The sequence below is a fragment of the Carex rostrata genome, chromosome 13 (genome assembly GCF_964058835.1).
Source record: "Carex rostrata chromosome 13, lpCarRost1.2, whole genome shotgun sequence".
NCBI classification, from domain to species: domain Eukaryota; kingdom Viridiplantae; phylum Streptophyta; class Magnoliopsida; order Poales; family Cyperaceae; genus Carex; species Carex rostrata.
In genome coordinates, this window is record NC_135930.1 from 12,179,479 (window position 1) to 12,199,976 (window position 20,498).

Here is a 20,498-nt window from a genome sequence, read left to right on the forward strand (position 1 = left end):
TCATGGAGTCCGTTGGTGCTGATGGGCCAAATTTAGTCAATTTACAGGGAGCTTTAACATCAGAGGAAGAGATGCCCGGATTTCCTACAGAGAGCGATTGGTTCTCTAGCGGGGTTCCCTTTTCAGAGTGGGATGACATGATGAAAGACTTGATGTAAGACTAAGAGCCAAGCACTGCTGATATTGTAGCACCGTTCCCCATCTTGCTGAATTTGAATTTGCTGTTGATGATCAAATCGATGATGAGACCATACCAATGCTAGGGAGACGGATTAGAAAATCAATCAAATAAAAAAACCGAAGAATAACAAAAACAGCATTTAGTTAGGAAATCACAAATTATATACACGAATCCTTGCACTATTAATTGTACCTCCAGTCTCTCAATTACAACAGAACTTCAGAACGTTCTGAATACAGCACAAGGAACTACTTTTATTGCAAATAAAAAGTCCACATTAAGAGAATGCTAGATCATACAACAACTGGTTTGAGGGCTCAAACCTGAATCAGCCACTAATCATACAACCCATGCGGATGTCAACCAAGTCAATGAAAAGCCATCAATTTGATTAAAGACTATCTATCTTTAAAATGTAAATATTATGGACCTATGAAGCCTGAGTTACAATAACCTGACACTGCCTCAGCTTCTGTAGCTCGTAGAGCAAGGCTAAAGCAGCTGAATCTTGGGCACGTTTTTTGTCGGCACGGCCATCACCGGGGAGTTTTATCTCCCCTGAAAATGGTAGATGCAAGGTAACTATCGAGGTGAAGATCAGGGGCCCACCTTTCCCACCAGCACTGTATATATCCCATTTTTTGAACGAGAAAAAAGAATTAACATAGAGAATCTGAAGAATATCTAAACATACAAATTTTTGTTCGATACTTTATTTATTACTTAATTATCCTTCTTTTATTTTTTTTGTAAAACCCTTGTCAGACTGGTATACGAAAGGTAATTCTGTTACACATGTATTATTGCTTTCTAATTTACCTCTGTCTCTCTTCAGTGAAGTCAAAGACGGGCATTGGCCACTCTTTCTTTTTGCATAGATCAAACAATGCTATCCGTGGCCCGCCTTTGTTTGAGCCAACATTCACTAATACTGCATAAATAATACACATTAGCACCAATGCTGCTGACTAAATATTAAGTAGCTTTGGAGCACTAATGACATGGAACTAGTCAACAAGATCAAGCTACAAGGTTGGTCGTTTGTACAAGGGTTGCATATCATACTGACAGCTTGTGTAGGTTTTCAAACGCCAGAAAATAGAAATACCAATTTAAAATAGAAGAGGTACAAATTTGTATCGTAATGTTTGATTAGTAGGTCATACTGGGTGCATCAAGGTCCGAATCAAGAAGCCCATTCCTGTAGGGCGGCACTGGTGCATCCAAATCCATGGCAGTGATGTGGGACTCTTCAGGGTCCTTTGTTCCTTTTGCAACGCAATCAAGCTGCTTCACTTGGGTTTCATATCTGGAGTGCATGACCCCTTGTTTCTGGCATTTATAAAAGAATAAATAAATCCAGTAATTGTTAATCCTCAATTGGTGCTTGCTTTCGGCAAGTAAAATTTCGACTAGATTTAGCCTTAATTGCATGTTGAGTGTTAGTGAATTGCCTTGATTGCATGACTCGTTGTTTCTGTCATTTTGGGTCAAATTGCAATATTCTACAATCAGGTCTCATGCTGGAATATAACAGGCTATTTCAATTTGGGACTGAAAATCATTACCTCAAGATCCTTCAACAAAAGGGAAGCAGCTTTTCCTTTTGCCTCTTTTGTGTTCCTCTCAATTGCCCTTCTTGTGACACGTAATTCTGGCAATTGTACTTCTAGCACAGCTGTCACCATTTCATCTTTCCTTTTCATGCAAGTTGTCCCCAGATAGTAACCCTGGTGGCTACACAACTCACTCAGCTCACGAAAAGGAGGCAACTCAAGGCTTTCAGGTGTGACTAGTGGTGATAACAAAGATTCAACAATTTCCCATACTTGAGTTAGATTGAATTTCGTGTCGATCAGTATTGCCCCAATTATGCTTTCTATAATGTCTCCAAGTACCTGAATGCATATAAGAATTAGGAAAAAAGGAGCAGTTTAATATAAATCAGTCACCTTCTGTTGTAAATTAGTATTTTCACACATAATTTTTCCAAGGCAATTGGCTGAATGATACTAAATACCAGGGTTAAGGCAAGTAACATATCAATCATCAGTACCCACCTCAATCATTCAAAACCTCAAGCTGACATAAATTTTACTCGACTAGGACAAAAAGCCTGACTCAAACAAAAACAAACGACAACCCAAAACAGATCATATTCTGTCCAACCCATTGAATCCTGACTCTGATCTGAACCTGAAATTATGCAAACCCATTCGACAAAACCTAGTGTACTCATATACCCAAGCTAGTTGAAAGAACAAGGACAACTACAATTTCACAAGAAATTTTTTACTTATTCAGGTCTTTGAATATAACAACTAAGCATTTCTCTCAGGATGAAGCAGTTCTGTAACGAACACTGCCTGTACCATACCAGTCTGTCCAGGGAGTAATATATAATGTGAAATCTAAACACAAAGCTAGCTCACCTTTGGCCCTTTGGGGGCGGTTTTTGCTGGGTCAGGACTGTTTTGAGACTCTCCAAGTGCCCTTATATAATCTGTTATCTGCTGTAAGAGAAGTCCAGAGCCATGCTGGAGATGCAGGTGAAGTTTGTGCCTAACAGCAGTCTGAGCAAAAGTTTCATTATTTACTGAGGCAGACCTGAGATCTGTCAGTTCTCCCGGGTCCACATTAGTGTACTTCTCATACAGGTGTCTTGTTATGAGAATATCCAACACAGAATCCCCCAAGAACTCAAGTCTCTGCATGAAGAATGGAAAATTTAATTTCCGATATCACTCTTCCTTTAGTTGTACGATAGCTAGCTTAGATGATTTTGGCTAGGCCTGATTATTGTTGCCTGCTAGTTGAGGATGACTTATTGGGTCCACGGATTGAATCATGTCAAGGTTTCAAATACCAACATATTTATAAAGGCAAAAGTAGAAATGCAATATTTACCAAAAATCAGCCATGTTACTTTAGAAATGTGTCAGGGAAAGCGAATCGCCGACTATGAGTGGGGCCAGCTCACAGCATCTTTTATAGACCTCCTGTTTGTGTCCAGAGGGACATGACCTAATTGTTTTATTAAACAAAATAATGCTACACAACCCAACCTATTGAGACCACAACTTAAAAGTCACTAGTGCTGATGCATGATGGTAATCACAATTAGAAAACGGAAACAGCCTTGCATTACAAATTGAAACATCAATCACAAGAAGCAGGAGATCTATTACGGAATAATGGAGATCAGATTACCTGATAGCAGTAAGTAATAGCAGGATCTTGCTGGGTTGGATGCATGATGGCCTCAAGCAACAGGCCCTTCACTGCAAACTTGTACCCAATTTTTTCTTCAATGATTCTTATCTCATCAATCTTTGGTGCATAGTCCCGCAAAGATGCCGTTTGTATTGCATTTGAAATAGCTTCGTCTCCAATCATTGCATCTATACCTGTCATGTTTATAAGGCAAAATAACACAAGTTTACTCATTTGCTCGGAACTTTAATGTCAAACAAGTGCAGTCATCCTATTTAACTGAAAAGTTGAAAAAGATTCCGCCAAATCCTTGTCAGGAAAGAATATGATGATAATGTGTATAGGCCTCAAATATGAATATGCTTATGCAGTATCTAGTACTAACGTCCATCAATACAACAGCTAGTAACAGTACAAAAAGAAATATCAACAAATTATTAGCAGCGCTCCAATAAGTAAATATAGGAAACAAGCTTCATTTTATTAAAAAAAAAATGAAGGTCTACATACCTAGCCATTTCAAAAATGCGAATGCAGCATCAAGGCCGCCACCAACAAAGTATGCACCAATCAGGGCCTCAACGCAGTCCGATATAGTCTTGGAGCACATCCACCGATGCCCCTTGTCACATGTCTTTCCGAGAACCAAAGAGTTTGTGTCGTCTTGTATCAAGTAGACCTCTTCAGTCGAGCCTGTCAGTTTGCACTCACACGGTGAAGGGAATATAGTGACTTGACCTGGGGCCAGCCACCGCCTAGGTTCGAATGCTTCATCACGGATGTAGGCCTGTCAATTATCAACATAGTTTTTTACAAAAAAAAATGGAAGTAACAATGGGAACTGTTGCAAATTCAGCCCATTTTTCACTGTAATTTGCAACTAACAACTCTGAAATGAGTTAGGCTAATATGACACTAGTGTTATATCAAACTAAATAACACCACATCTTAAACCCTTAGATCTGCTTTAAGATTCGTACTATCCGCTTTTACTGTTCAAGCACTTCATTTTGTACGAATCTTAAAGCAGATCTAAGGGTTTAAGATGTGGTGTTATTTAGTTTGATATAACACTAGTGTCATATTAGCCTAACTCCTCTGAAATTAACATGTGAAGTTGACATTCAGTACACAATGACAACAAGGTCCTCTGTGTTAACTGAACGAAATCTATTCAAAATTAATTCATATAATTCTGAAATTAACATGTAGATTTGCCTTAGTTGAATCTGTCCAATTAAGCAGAGAAATTTTACAAAAGAGAAACAGCCAGAGATCAGGAAAATGTAAATATTTAAGGAATTCACGACCACAACAGTGACTAACAAGTTGAATGTTACTTGCAGATATATTCAAGTACATCTGACCTTAGTTGCAAATATGAAAAATGTAGGGCAATTTTTTTCTTGAATTTTAAAAAACACAATGTTTGGTGTTATCTGCAAGAAAGCCATAATCATTGATTATCACACAGCTTGGCAATGTAGAAACCTGAGAGGTACTTATCCAAGCTGGTTGGTGCTAATATGAATTGTGACTTACAGCCTCCATTTGTAACACACACACACGCGCGCAAAAGAAGAAAGAAAAAAAAGAAAGAGAAGATAACAAAACATGGTAGTTCCAATACCTAACTCAACAGTAAAATATATGACTTGTCTACCTTACTGACTAATCACCCCATTGAAATTAGATACTATACCATAGGGGTGCAAACAGATCGGATAGTGGTAAAACTATATCCGTATCCGCTTTTATATCCAGATACGGATACGGATCGGATATTAGACGGATACGGGTACGGATCAGATGAATACAGATACGGATATCTGCTTTTTATAATAGTGAATTATATAAATTTTTTCATAATATATATTAAACTATATGATATATATCTACTATTCGGATACAGATAATTAAAATTTAAAACCATATCCGTATCCGTATCTGCACGGATATTCGGATATCGGATATCCATATCTAATTTTCAGATACAGATCCGGATACATTCAGATAATATCCAACCCGTTTGCACCCCTACTATACCATTTGATATAAGTTTAGTATTGATTACCTGTATGTTTTGTCTAACTCCCAGCCTATAAAGGGTCGCATTGCATATAATCTGAGTTCTTGTATTAGACAACTGCCCCTCATGCTTGTTCGGGTATTTGAAAAAGACAGAACAACTAACAGCATATTTTAAAACAGAATCGCCCAACAACTCGAGCCGCTCAAAAGAAAAATCTTCACTTGCTCTTAGTGTTGAAAGCGCCTCCAATATCTAGAGAGAGAGAGAGAGAGGGAGGCAGGGGAAGAGTAAAACTAATAGTGATTAGGTTGAGTGTTAAGGTCCAACTTGAAGCATCAGCATCAAATAAGAACAACCTGGCTTATATGCAATTTCATATTTGCAAAAATTTACATCCCGCTAGACCTAGTTATGCCAGCCTGTCCAGTGCTTTGTTACACTCAATAATGGCCACAGCAACATGTGAAAGAAAAATAACAATACAAAAGTTGCTCTGTTATATTTCCTAACTGTGCTGGTGCTAGCTGTTACCCTAACAAGCCAGATTGCTAGTTGTTATCCTAAACTATTCTATCCCCATAAAGAAGGAAAGGAATTTGTAAAAGAAAATAAGAAAATTCAGAGTTTGTGGGGGATTGCAGAAGGCACCAATACAAAAATGAGCACAACACAGACAGTCGTTATGAAAATTAAAATAGACCACTGTGCCCTTGATTCAATAATTACAGACATTCTGAATTATTTAACCTTCATCCTGTGGCAGGTAAAAAAATGACATTTTCTAACTTGGATTCCTCTAATCCTAGTTTGGTAATTCCATATTTTCCTCTTACAATTTTTAACATTCCCTGAAATTCAAACCTGAGTTTGGTCATGAAATGAACAACGATTTTGTGCACATACATTAAAACACATTGAGTTTGTTCGAGAAAATCTTAAGTTCTGAGACAAAGTCGTTAAAGTCACTAGCTTCTATTAAATTAGACCATTCCGGACTGTTTGGCAATGTTATCTACTGCAAACCCAAAAAGCCTACGTAACCAATATTATTTGGCAAGAACCTTGTAACTAATTATACTATATATTGTACAGATTACCAAAGAACTGGGTATGCAACAATCTGTAGGGTTGTATCCAACTTCCTTGCGCAGTTGACTAGCGAGTATTAGTGACTCAATCCGATACATCATGGAAGGTAACAAGTAAAATGACTTGAGAACATCCACCGGTACGTCTATGTGTATCAATAGCTCAGGAGGCATGTGCGCATGGAACTCTGGCTTCTTTGTTGCTCCCAATTTTTTGTGCTTTTTGTTCTCGCTAGCTCCGTCTTGAAATTGAAAACAAATCAAATATTTAAAGAAATGAGAAGTACATGAATAAACATGGACACATTTAACTGAATAAAAGCCTGAGTCAAACATACCTGAACTTGAAAGAATAAATGATAAATCTCCCTTTTCAAGTAAAATTTGGGAGAAAAAGTTGGTACACTACAGAATTATCAGCTTCTTTGACTATAAAATTTGGTAATATATGAGGATCCACTGATACTTAAATTTATCATGATAGTACAATTTGAGATGTATATACCTGCTTCATTAGCATGTGCATAGAGAAGGTTGTGGGCATTATGGCTGTGCTTTAGTAAAACCATTGGTTGGCTAGGGTGCTGAAGTACAACATCATACCTGCATATTTAATTTTTTTTTGTCAGAAAGTAGAAAATGAAATATTTTTATATGAAATGTAGAGATAAAAAATAGAAATACAATTACCAGAGATCCACAAAGTTTTCATTTGGTCAGTTTACAGATTTACCATTTAATTGTGTATATATCAATCACGAATGCACTAAGCTGCAACAGACCAAACCATTTTCTAGCCAGTATATCAGTACTGATATAAACAGCTCTTTCACACTATCCATGTCCTGAACATAGTTTTTATGCCTCAAAATGCAAGACAATTAAATAGTGAGAGGCATTTTACTGGGTTGATGTGTACATACGCCTTAGAAAATTAAACACTTTTTATTTGATCTTTTTTTTGAAATACCATGATAAAAGCACTTTTTATTTGATCATTGGAAGTATTAAGATAGTCTCCATTAGGTGGTATGAGGACAGTACCATATATGCAGGGTTAGGGCCTTGTTTTGTATGAAAAATACTAGTACATGGATAACAATAATCAGTATACTATAAATCATATACCGGTTTAGATGCAGTACTACAAAGTAACGTATTTCTTATAAAACTTAAATATAGATTTTAAGTTCTACAGACAAAATAGTAACTTCATAAAGCTAGTAATTCAGATAACTTTGTCTGCATTAAAAAATAACCTACTTTTTGACCAAATATTCCTTGAAACTCGTGATCTCGCAGTCTGACTTAGCAGCAACCTTGTCAGACCTATTTAGTAGTCAATTGCATATTTACTTCAAGAAAGCAGTTTCTTTTTCTTGTATACATGTATGTATTTCAAATACTATTCCATAGGTTTGCAACTATTGTATTCAACAAGTATCTGTAGCTTAGGTTGACATATCACATACAAGGAATTTAAGAAAATAAATTTGATATACATGATTTTACGAATAATGCCCAATTGGTAGGTTTTCACCTCACAAAAACTAAATAATTATTTTTCCATGCTCCAAGATTAGATGGATAATTTCCTATATGGAAAATCCAAAAGCCAAATTCATTGCTCAAATCTGTTAAAGGCCTTTTACCAAAGAGCACATTGCTGTATTTATGGATAATTTACAAGAACCAAGGCTCCTGTAGGGTCACAACTGGTAGTATTGGAAAAAGATGTAGATATTTATTTCAGAATTAGGTAGACTAGACTATGTATAGGCAATTCTTTAGGATTCGTACCACCAGGGGTTCACATTGACTCCTAGGTTTTACCATTTGTATATAGACCAGAAAGAATCAGAATGAAAACCTACTTCTTGCTGAAATACTCGGTGAATGTTGGGAACTCAGCACCTGACTTTTCAGTGACCCCATCAAAAGGGCTGTCAGCAGTCATATCCGGTAAAACCTCCAGAACAAGGTAAATCTTCCCAGAATGCACTGCCATAACCACTGCATCTTTAAGCTTGCTCATCTCAACCTTTTTATTTGCCAGACAAACCTCCCCCTCTTTGCGATTTTTTTCAATGCTAGAGAAAGTGCCCCCTGGGTTCAGATATGCATCCTTCACAAACTGAACAGCCGAGGCGGCTGATTCAATCCCTCTCCAGTTGATGTGCACAGTTTTATTACAACCGGAGTCAATTGGAAGGAGAAGGTACATGTTAGCAGGGCTCCAGAGCGACATTTCAGGTTGTTCATTTAGTAAAAAATTTCTCAACTGGCCGGCCGATTTCATGCCCATTATTAGCCGACCAAATAAGCCGTTAAAGAATAACTCTTGAAATCTCTTTGCCTTCTCTAGCTGATGCAAATAGTCAAAAAATACATAACCTATCAGCTTAGCATTACCAAACTCGAGAAAAATGATGCAGAATAATGTTATAGTTGGTTCTGCAAGCTGTTCCTGATGCACTTCGCACTAATACAAGTAGACTAGTACCAAAAGGCAGCTGCTACAGACCTGTTTTTGATCAAGTTCAATAAGCCCGCATGGAGAGACAGTGGCCTTGACCATCTTGTCAATCAAATAAAGGTCCAATTCTAAGGAGCCGACATCCTTGTCGAGTATTGAATCGATAAGCAGAACAAAGCTCGAGTATTTTGTCTCTGGCATATTGCACAGGAAGTCGAACCTATACCCCTGAAGTGTCACTCCAGTATTTGTGCAAGCCCAAGTTCCTGACATGGCTGAAGCAGCGACTCTACTGTGCAATTCTTTCCGTCTTGTAGTTCCTTTTTGGATTAAAATAGAGAAGTAAATAGAATGGTAGTCAAATGAATATTTACATTAAAGAAGGTCGGGATCAGAATTTTCAGAATCAGACAAAATTGATTGGAACTCCAAATCAGTCAGGATAATGACCGTGAACCAAACCTCACCGAACAAAATGCTGAATCTGACATAACCAAACACAAAGTTCCTGATACTGAAATTCAACCAATGAACAGCAAGATATTACCTGAGACCCAAAATGACCTGTTCTCAATTTTACTCACAGAAATGACCACAAACCTGAACATGGGTAAGAAATGAACAGAACCCAGTCTAAGAAGCCAAACCACATGTGATTATCACTAAATACAAGGTATTAATGAACCTGAGTAGGATATTAAAAAAACTAATTGAGATCCCCTGGACAAAACAACCAGTTCATTTGCTACATCAGACCATAACCAGGCAGCAGGTATTGAATGTCTAGCACAATTACTGTACCAGTTAGGCAAACACCTGCATAAAATCAACATTTGGCTATCTCCACCAAAGGGCCAAAGAATCAGAGCTAAGATCTGTTTCAATCTTCCCTCTGCATTAATTTTTGCAGCTTTTACTTTGAACTCTTAGGCACATCACAGAACTTCCAAGAATGTAATCCTTAATTAAAACAGAGTGAAGAGTGTCATACCTTCACCATTAGTAGTAGCAGGCCTCATTAAATCTTTCTCAGATTGGTGCTCCCCAAAGGGAACCTCGGTGCAGGGGGAGAGGTAATCATCTAGAGCACCCATCTGGTGTAGCTTTTTGCAAGCCTCAAGACAAGCACTCTGCTTAGCCTTCTGACAACTCCTCTCAGTGGGGCCCTCCAGGGTTTGAAATGCTGAGCTTGGGGGTAGGATCAGCTTGCACTTGTATGACCCGCTGCAACAGTGCTTCACCTCCAACGTCGGCCTAGGTATGTAAAACCTAGACACAAATAGATTAATGATATACCCAACAAGAAAAGCTCCCAGGTGTATGGGAAAAAAATATCTCAACATGACAAATTTGGTTATGTACCAAAAAAATCATTACCCACACAATAATTGCTGTACTTGTCATAACAAAAAATTTAGTCAGCCCCCCCCCCCCCCCCTCCAACAAAAGGAATAGGGCGATAGACGCAAGCACTCATAAAAAGAAATATAGGAAAGGAAATGAAAAGCTAGAGTCTCTCGAGAAATAGGAGATTAAAAAAAGACTGCGAGAGAGGGAGGGAGGGAGAGGTGCTAACCAAGAAAAGGTGAAAGATAGAAGCGCAGAGGAGCTGGCATAAAATGTGAGAGATGACAAAAAGCACAGCGAAAAGATAAAAAGGAGGCACAGTGCCGACAACAAACGAAATATTAAACCGGAGGAAGAACGCCAGGTTCAAGGTGCTTACCATAATTAAAATTAGGGTTTAGGTCGATTTTGTTAATGAAGGTAACAGTGTTAGGATTTAGGAAAATATTTCGCTGGGGATATAGGAATTAGTATCACATATAATCCCATTGTCGTGGATTTAAATTGGTCGAAAAATATTAACAAGCAGGTGAAATGTATCTCACACTTGCCATTTTTACTCTCTACTACCAAAAGCAATGTGTCCATTAAAGGAGAAAAGCTTATGATGGCTTTTGATAGACTCATTTGCCTGGGCAAGATCTTCCAAAAAAACTCTATATTATGCACCTCAATGGCTCTATGTTGAAGGGCTCATCACAAAGTTATCCCGATGCACAAGTGAAATTGTCATAGCCATATTGAACACACATTCGATATGGATATGCAAAGGCCACAAGGAGACTTGGTAACAGTTGCTCCTAGTGGCACTTCATAATGCTATAAACTCTATCCAGATATGGCCGACAAACATAAGATCAAGCAAGATAACCTTACAAGAGGACATCCCTGTCCTACACATTGTCTGACCTTCAGGAATCTTCAGACATATTTATTTGTTTCTATGCACTCCCCAACCCCTGTGACCACTTAATAGTCCCTCTGTTCGCCCATTTAATTTTGCTTGTGCACACTTTAAAGGTAAAAATTATATTCTATTTTTGAGATTGTAATATTGTATTCTTGATGTTGTGAAAACAAAGATATGCAAATCTGGTTCCTTTTTCAAAAAATATACCCTTTTCTTATGCATAAAAATAATAGAATATTATATGTTATACATATATAATATATGTGCATATGTACAACACAGTACAAACACACACCTACACACGTGCTCAATATTATACATAACTTTTTAAATTTTTTGAATCATAGTTATATTATAACATCAGATACTACAGTGTCTTCAAATTGCAATTTTTTTTAAAATGCATACCTGGTCAGCATCCTTCATAGTTTTCTACAGCTCTAAAAGCTAATTTTGTTGTTACTATAGAATATATTTGGAAGGAAAGGCCAAAAAAAATCTTACTTGTCTCGGGGAAGCTTTTCACAGTATCGGTAGATGATACTTATGCTTGAACTGATGGTAACTTTTGCACCAGTTGATTCAATGCAGTATTCTTTCTCCTCATCACGAGTGCAAGTTTTAGGAAAAAGTGCATCATCTGGGTCTCTCTTTATGGCGGTATCTATCATAGCATATTTGCTCCGCAATATATCAAATAGTAAATCTCTCTGCTGCACATTTCCCCTATGAAGAAAAAGATACACAAGAACAAACACGAGGTATTACTGGGTTTCAGATCAACCCCAACCCAAAAAAGAACAAAAGGAAAACCAATGTTTATTAAGAACAATTTATCGCAGTGCCAGCCATTTCAATTAGCATTTCATGAAAATTTAAGGTTGTGTAATTGCTAGAGTCTAGAGGATTGGTAAAATTGTGCTAGCAGAAATGACCAACCAACCCACATTCGAATTTATGCCATGGCAGCAAGTACCAACACTATTATATCTACTTTCAAAAGCACCACCTTTTTAAAATTTACTTTTAGTACTCTGCAAAGCAAACAAACATTTAAAGGTGCAACTTTCTCACCCACAACTACAAGATAATTTAAAAACTAACAATGATAGTAAAAATATTAGTAAAAATAATAAGAACATATGTCAATGTACCTTTCCAGCATGATAAAAAATTGAGAATCAACCTGTCGAGCCCGCCCACAAGACTGAACATAGCTCCGGACAGTCTTGGGTAAGTCAAATCTTATCACATACGAGCAATCCGGTATGTGAAGGCCTTCTTCAGCTACATCTGTGGTAAACAGTAAGTTTACCTGCAGAAGGAACAAATACAAATAACATAAGCAAAGCGTCATAGTCCAATACACAAGTACAGCTTGAAGAACAGGAAGGTATACTATCATCATTTTTTATTCCAGTCAAGACTTGCATCAGATATTACTTTTCCCAGATAATTCAAGCTGATTAGTATAAAGATTATACAGTAAAGTACACAAGTTATCATCGGAATGAGAAATTGCTTGAAACTAAAAGAACCATCTCTACAATTCATTCCAATTCTCAGAATTGAGTAAAATAAACACAGCTGATAACCACAATTTATCAGTTTTGTGCAGTCATGCCCTTACCATTCAAAAGGTGAACAAAAGCCCAACATATCAGGAACTATTTAACAACAAAAGATGAACGACAAACCATTGACCAGAAAAGGCGAAATAAAATATCAGCTCCTTGCAGCTCACAATATGTCTAATATGTCCCAATTTGAGTGTATCTTTGTTTATATCTTGATTGTGATTTTGTGGTTGCGCAAAAGTGATAATTGTAGGAAGTAACAGCACAAAATAAATATACCTTTCCAGAACGAAAAGAATCAAGGATCTCTTTCTGCTTTTTAGGGCTCAAGGAGTCAGATGAACCACCACAAAGATAAGAAAATGTGAAATGCGACAAAAAACTGATTTTTCTCATCAATTGTTTCATCACCCTGGCAGTCATTATCCTCTCCACAAATATGAGGCATCTTACTTGGCTTGATTTACTGCGATTATCTTTTTCATTTTTTTTCAGAAAAAGTATATTGAGAAAAGTACTACAGATGGGGCTCAAGAAATTGGATTTTGTTATTTGTATGTGAGTTAAAGCTTATTCAAAGTAAATTTGTAAATTAACCAAGGCAAATATACGATATAGGATTAATAACACAATACTTGGGCCAACATTGGCAGATAAGCAAATTTCAAGAAACTATATTAGATAACAACATTTCTTAAGTGGGGTCTGCTAATAAGTACCATCTGAAAACTGCAATCCTTCATTAGTACCTATATTAGATATTAATAGCAATCATCCTAACACCGTACCTGAAGGAAAGAAAAATTTGAATGAGCTCATACACCTTGGGAGAAAGATAACCCAACTCCAGTGCTTCTTTACAGCCACTTTCAGAACTTAAGAGTTCTTCATATCCTGTACAGAAGAATGGATTATTTCTGGGGCAAACATTCTGTACAACAACTAAGAGCAAGATTAATTCATAACCTTGACCACTGATTAGTCAGCCTTGCATCCCTACCAATAATAAATGGTCCAAATTTAGCTACAATTGTTGAAATGTGCCTTCAAGCTCAGAAATGCTGGTCTATCCCTCACAAGCTAAAACCATCCAGATGGCCTTTAATAAAGCATTGATCAAGCTTTTATTGTGTTGTTGAAGCATGAATGCTTCCAATATACATCAACACAAGATGCATCTAATTTTACATCAAAATAATAGTATTGTTGATTCACACTTTTAACTTCGCTAACCTCAGTTGATCCCCAAAGTGCAACCAAATAAAAGGGCACTCAAACACTATGATCCTTCAAACATGACTTACCGTCAACAAAGTTAATTTTAATTTCATCCAAAACTCTCTCAAGAAACTTGGTGCATAACACACTAGCAGCTGATACATCAGACGAGTCGCTATCTTCCTTTATTTGATGCGACTCCATGCAAAATTTAGTAGCCTGCAATAGAAAAGCAGATTTAATCTTAATTCATATTGTACATTTATATAAAATAAAAAAATGAATAAAACGATACCCTCTACTGTTTCAGTTGCATGTAAGTAATGAAAAGAGGTTTTTTCCCATCATTGAATAGGAAGAAACATAAACGACACACAAAACCAAAAAGGAAATGAACTAATGATTTTTTAAAGAATAACACTAATATCCCAATTGGTAAATTTTTATCAACTCTATGCTTAGAATAGAACACATGGGTTCAGGAGTTTAAACTGAATGCGTGCATGTAATTCATTAAAAAAAAAAACAGAAAAAAAAATTCTCTAAGTCAGGAGTGAGGAAAGCCAAGCTCAAAGCATGTGATTAGGACCATCTGAATGCATGCTTTCAGAATGAACTATGAATCCACCAATGATTGAATTTGAATGTTCATTCTGAACATATGGTTTGGTTCTTCTTCCCTCAGCCCCAACTTAGGAAATGCTTTGATTGCTCTAAACACAGTGTTCAACTAAACTGTCTGTTTGCCTGCCTGAAGATTGTCATTGCTCTTTTTGAGTATCCAGGGTAGAAAAAAATAATTGTACTAAGTAGTCTGGATAACAGGAAGTAGGACAGCAGGTCATAAATGTCATTTGCAACATTCCATGGACTAGACAAAATATTTCTTATATACATCAACAATAATAATAAAATATTTCTTGTTTTCCAAGGACGTGCATTAACATTAAAATATTAAAATAAAATAAAATCCAAAAAGTAAAGTACCTCAGTAGCACATAAAAGACCGCCCTCATCTAGGGAAACAAAGAAACGGTTTAGCCAGGTTTGAAGGTGCTTCCTGGAATTTTTAATTGTATCGTCTATATCTTTGTATTGAAAGGACGTTGCATTTTGTAAATTTGCTATTTCACCATCAAACTGCATCAGATAGAGAATTCATCAAGACAACTTTCCTAGAATATTTTTTTTCTCACTTTCAACCACAACTTGTCCATAGAGTTCAGCTTATTCCCTTGACTCCAAAATTGTTGTCTCTCCCCTGAATTATATGTCTTTATTTGTTTGATACTTTGATCACCAGATCAGTTCGTTCATGCTAAATTAGATCCATGTGGCATGTTGTAATTCAACCGTGCAACAATTGGGGTGACCATAGGTTCAAGTCGGCATATATAAACCAAACTAATAACAGAGTTCAAAGAGCATATTGAAACATTTCAGAATCAAAAGAAAACTGAACCATATGACAAGTAGGGCTCAAGGGTCCCAAATATAGATTGCGTCTTTTGCAAAAGACATCAATTATTTATAATTGTTCGAAGCAAATATAGAATTATATTTCATATGAGCAAGTAGTGATCTGACGAAATGAATTTGTTGTCTTGAACTCTTAAATAATAAACAAAAAACTAGCAATTAAGGCTAGCAAAAGGGAGCACATAGATTTTAACCACAGCTAGCCGTAAGTGGCACCATCTACCTAATCTCCTCCTTATTGCTGGAAATGAAATAGCTACTTTCTCTAGTAACAACTCCAAATTAGGTTCCTTTCCAGACAATTAGAGCAGGGAACTGGCTCCATGTACAGCAGCATGTAGAACTTATCCATCTAACTAATAACTATTATGTAGTGAATCCAAACCATACATTACAATCTTCCCTCAGAAGATGAATAACACTTTACAGTTCTTCAATAATTTCCCAAAGTCTTCCTAGCCGATTGTTTAGAAACAGTCTAATCATAGCTTGCTACTATTTTGAAAATAAAAAATACAACTAAATCTTTAGCTTTTGCAAAAGACCGAAGCTATTCAACTTTCAGGAATTGGCGTTGAGTTTGTTTTTTACATTGTGCATGTTTGCAAAAGACAAACAAAAGGATGAAATGAGCAGTTAAGTGCTGCTGTTTCTGACATTAGGTCTTCAAGGTTGCTAATTTGTTTCTTTCTCTTTTCTATCGAAAAATGAGCACTTGGACAAAAAATTTATGACAAGGGGCATTTTATGGAAGCCGTTTGAAAATTTTATGAAGTAAACTACTTAATTTTTTAAGAATTGAATTGCAGACTATTTGAAAAATGCAGTGCAACAGGAAAAATAGAAAACAATAAGGGTAAGCGATGTTGTAAGATATTGCATTGAACAAAAAAAATAATAAAAATAAGCTATATTTATGCACAACCTGAGAGAGAAGTTGTCCTAATTTTGCTCTTAAGCCATCAAAATGAACAGGATTTGAGTTGTAATATTTGTTCAGTTGCTTTGCCAAGGGAACAAAGTCCTCTAGTTCGCTTCTGTCAGTTAGAGTATATATCTGTCAAGAAGAAATGATGCTAGTAGTGTCAACACCAGACCTGTACCAAGGTAAAGAAAATTGTTTTGCACGGAACTATGGGAAGCTGGTCAAGAATAACGAAGGCTTGCGCATCCCAAATTTTGGTACCTTAATTATCAGGGGTAAAGTGTGCATTTCACCACGCAATATAATACAAAAGTACCTTGGCATTTAGAAGGCTCTCAAGTTCACTTAATTGAGCTTCACAATCTGTGAATGATGACACACCTAACATTAACAATTAAAGAACAAAAACAATTATAGGATGCTCAATAAAAGCAACAGCAATAAAGATATCATGTCGGCAAACAAATGGTGGCAACAATGGGTACCCTAAAGTCCAATACCAGTACAAAAGGATCACCATGCAAGCTGTAACCAGCATATGATTACATCCAGTACCACTGTACCAGCAATGACTGTTGCCAAACAGTATAGCAGCATCTCATTCATTACCAAATGAATGAACCCTCGTGATAAGGCTCAACCCATGCATAGAATCTCAATAAGCAAGAAAGCAGAAATGAAAATTAAGGGGAAAAGGAATGAGAGATTTCAAAAAGGAGATGATAGATAAGTCATGCACAAACTTGTTCATATTGGTATGAACTTGAGCAATACGGTATCGAAGTATTAGGAATACACTTCGAAGAGTAACACTTACCTTTTCTAATGACTGGAGAAGCAGTCATCCCAAAGACTCTTGGTTTACATTCGGCTTTATGGTAAAATTCCTGTTTTTTTATAATAACCATAAAAAATAAACTTAATGAGAAGGAAGGTTAAGAAAAGATGATCAAGAAACAGCAAAATATTTTATCAATTTTATTCCTAAAGTTTCAGTCAATAAATCTCATGTTGTAAAAAACAGATGCCTGACTAATCGGATTGGATGGCCGATCAGTTGGAAATGGTAACTTTATTATCATGAATAATGCACGCAGTGGGTATTCTGTAGCCCCAATCACCAAATTACCAACAAGTTTAATTAATCAGACACCAAATGCTTGCCAAGACCAACTACTCAGCGTAAAACATAAAAATTCAAGTCATTAAGCAACTGTTCTAAATATTTTGTTTATAATTCTAGTAGCATTTATCTTTAAATTTTAGAGGTACATTTTGCAACTATGACTTGTTCTAATATATATTTTTTTTTTTCTTTCAGAACAAGTGATTGGGGATCAAGCCACCCAACACCTTTAATATCCATCCCCCAGCCGGGTTTCAAACCTGGAACCTCACACACATATAGCCTTGCTTTTTGGCACTAGACCAAAGGCTGGTTCTCAACTTGCTCTAATATTGGCAGGTATTTTTATTGTGTACATGTATAACAGCTCAACATGAATAATTTTTAATTAAATATTTATTCTTTCACGTGTTATTATTCTCTATATAATGAACTGTAATAGACCTTTCCCGCTAGATAAGACGAATATTTACATTTAATTGGCTGCATAACGATTAGTCGCCTAACAGTACCCTGTCTATCAATCAAGTACATTCCGTCGTTTACAACATCTCCCCTTCATAATCACATAATTTAAAATTTCCCGTGTTTGCTAATTAACAAGGGCCCAGAAATTAGGTGACTATGACACAACTAGTCACTTCGCTTTAGGCATTACAATCATTTCCGAGAGATTGCTTGACTAAATGACAGCTAGAAGACAGATATACAAAAACAGGGGACAAAGTGGAACATCCAGGGAAAAATTGTCAAATAAAGTCATCAAAAGATAATGTTGAAAAGAAAACTACCGTCATGATGACAGAATATGGATGGTTGCCAGTGGCTCGATGGCACTCGTCTAAAATCATTAGATGTAGAATATCTAGTGTTATAAAAGCTTTTCTCAATGCATCCAGAAGTATTTGAGGTGTCATAACTAGAACCTGCATTTAAAAAGTTCACAAGTGTATGATTGTAGGAAGCATCTGTAACAATTACACACCTTGCAGAACCGACCAAAATATCATGTATATACACACAATTGTAAATGTCTCATACAGCCCTATAAAACATGGAAATACCTGATATACCCCCTTCCTAATTTACTTAAAAAGTGCCAAAATTACCCATCTGCAGGGTAACTTAGGCAGTTTATAAAATCAACTAGGAAACTTCCTCTCATTTAGGTTCTGTAGGAATACAAGTTGTATTCCACATTGTTGTAGCAGTGTGTGTAATAGCCCTGCTGGGAATCATCAAGCAGGGACCGTACTAGAAGTTCCTTCATCTACAGATACATACATATACAAATACAAGACTACAGGCACATTAAAGTACATGCACTGATGCACATAAACTTAGTCACATGGTTGCATTCATGGATGGAAAGTATAATAAATTAATAATGCATCATGCATAGTTGCATACTTACATTAATCTAATAGCCCGGATAAAACCAAACTAGTTTTGATTCCTTCACAGAAAAACCCTTAATTCTCTCTATGAAAAGATTACACTTGAAACATACAGTAATAGAAGAGAAATTTTTAAGAGATCTAGAGTGGTAAATAAAACCTGGAATAGGGAGAGTTCTTTCTGCCAAATCTCAGCATTCCATGTATCAACCCCCTTTGTGCCATGGTAGTACTCTACTTCAAGATTTGTGCTTTGCTTTATCACCTCATATTGCTACAATCAGCAAAAAAAATGATCACAATTTTTTTTTCGCAGTGAAAATCTTTCTCAAATAGAAATTGTTTGTTGCAGGACCCCACTGAACTCAAGCATATGCATTTGCAAGGGAATTGTTTGGAGCAATACTCTATCAAGTGCAAACAAAAAAGAAACCACAAAGGAAAAAATACTTGCATTTCTAACCCAAGCCAGTTGAAATATGCATAACACAACTGGACTTTTTCAGAGCCCCCCCTACTTTGCAAAGCTATTACCATGAAAAAGTAACTCTCCTGAACTTTTTACATAGAGACCCCTAAATATTTAAAAAATAAAAATTGTCCACTACCTGCATCACGAGATGAACAGTGGGAGCGAGAAAAATAATGACACGCCTCCCTTTTTTTTGGCTATTATTCGAAGAACTGATAAAATCACTCCAGACATGATTTATTAGCATAACCGCTATCATTGTCTTTCCCGCGCCTGTATCAAGCATCGCTATCGTGTTTCGAGTCATCGCCACCTCAAGCACCTCCAACTGATAACTGGATAAAGTAATTGAAGATAAATTTTAGTACTAATCAAAAGAAGCAGCATCATTGAAGAGCAATTTTCTATTTTCCCATTTGTTATTCCTGCCAATATTTGACAAAGTGCTTTGATTCAAAGGTCCCGGTCAGCAAAAAATATTACAAAAAATAAAAAAAAGTAACGGAAACGACATATAGAGCATTGCCTTCTTGGTTCGAGCTGTGTGCAATCTCTCTTAATCTTTTTTGTTTCCGCTTCTAGTCCGTCATCTCCAATCGCCGCTTCCGACGATCTCTTCATTTTGGAGCTCATTTTTACTTTAAATGGAGTTCGATTGTTGGTTATTGATCAAGAGAGAGAGAAGGGGAAGGTTTGGCATGGATTTTTGTTTAGTTCGATGAAGGGAAGAGGGTTTTACTTTGAATAACGTTTTTTTTTCTTTTTTTTTGAGGGTTTTACTTGAAAAACTTTTCAGAAAGGAAACGGAGGTACAAAAATGACGAGTCTCTTCTCCAATTATTGGAAACCATTAAATGGTATGGTAGCAGGTGAGTCGATCTGAACCTTCCGATATTAGATCGAGCGGTCAAATGAAAACATGTCACAATAGCGACCAGTTGGAAGGCCTGGAACAGAGTCTTGTACCATCCAGTTTTCCGATAAAATGGAGAGGATTTGAACCTTGTATTGAAGGGTTTTAGAGTGGTCTTTCACGTGAATTACAAAAAGGCAAAAC

General features: G+C 36.5%; 1 protein-coding gene across 3 annotated transcripts; it reads right to left on the reverse strand.

Moving 5' to 3' along the window:
- Positions 1-284: 284 nt before the first annotated feature.
- On the reverse strand, positions 285-20,261 carry LOC144564100 (endoribonuclease Dicer homolog 3a-like). Of its 3 annotated transcripts, XM_078313617.1 has the most exons (27): positions 19,968-20,261; positions 19,578-19,776; positions 19,130-19,243; positions 18,364-18,498; positions 17,264-17,333; positions 16,763-16,827; positions 16,447-16,578; positions 15,030-15,182; positions 14,129-14,261; positions 13,613-13,718; positions 13,104-13,290; positions 12,402-12,562; positions 11,752-11,973; positions 9,982-10,259; positions 9,039-9,310; positions 8,389-8,879; positions 7,778-7,843; positions 7,020-7,117; positions 6,524-6,756; positions 5,469-5,678; positions 3,905-4,181; positions 3,392-3,588; positions 2,614-2,889; positions 1,750-2,079; positions 1,348-1,513; positions 1,001-1,112; positions 285-804 (listed from the first exon to the last, which is right to left on the reverse strand). In XM_078313617.1, exons 1-27 carry the CDS (start codon positions 20,072-20,074, stop codon positions 612-614), a joined length of 4,983 nt encoding a protein of 1,660 aa, XP_078169743.1. In that variant the 5' UTR covers positions 20,075-20,261; the 3' UTR covers positions 285-611. The 3 variants fall into 3 exon arrangements, with proteins under 3 accessions (XP_078169743.1, XP_078169744.1, XP_078169745.1); XM_078313618.1 differs by lacking the exon at positions 7,778-7,843; XM_078313619.1 differs by lacking the exons at positions 18,364-18,498; positions 19,130-19,243; positions 19,578-19,776; positions 19,968-20,261 and having other exon boundaries at positions 16,447-16,558; positions 17,264-17,311.
- Between the last annotated feature and the right edge of the window lie 237 nt (positions 20,262-20,498).

Bases quoted from the DNA above. Each gene is read 5' to 3' on its own strand.
- LOC144564100 (XM_078313617.1), bottom strand. From the start codon at position 20,074: ATGAGCTCCAAAATGAAGAGATCGTCGGAAGCGGCGATTGGAGATGAC. The intron at 8,880-9,038 runs GTCTGTAGCAGC...TATTTGCATCAG, and splicing joins TTGAACTTGATCAAAAACAG to CTAGAGAAGGCAAAGAGATT. The intron at 2,080-2,613 runs GTGAGCTAGCTT...ATATGCATTCAG, and splicing joins CCGCCCCCAAAGGGCCAAAG to GTACTTGGAGACATTATAGA.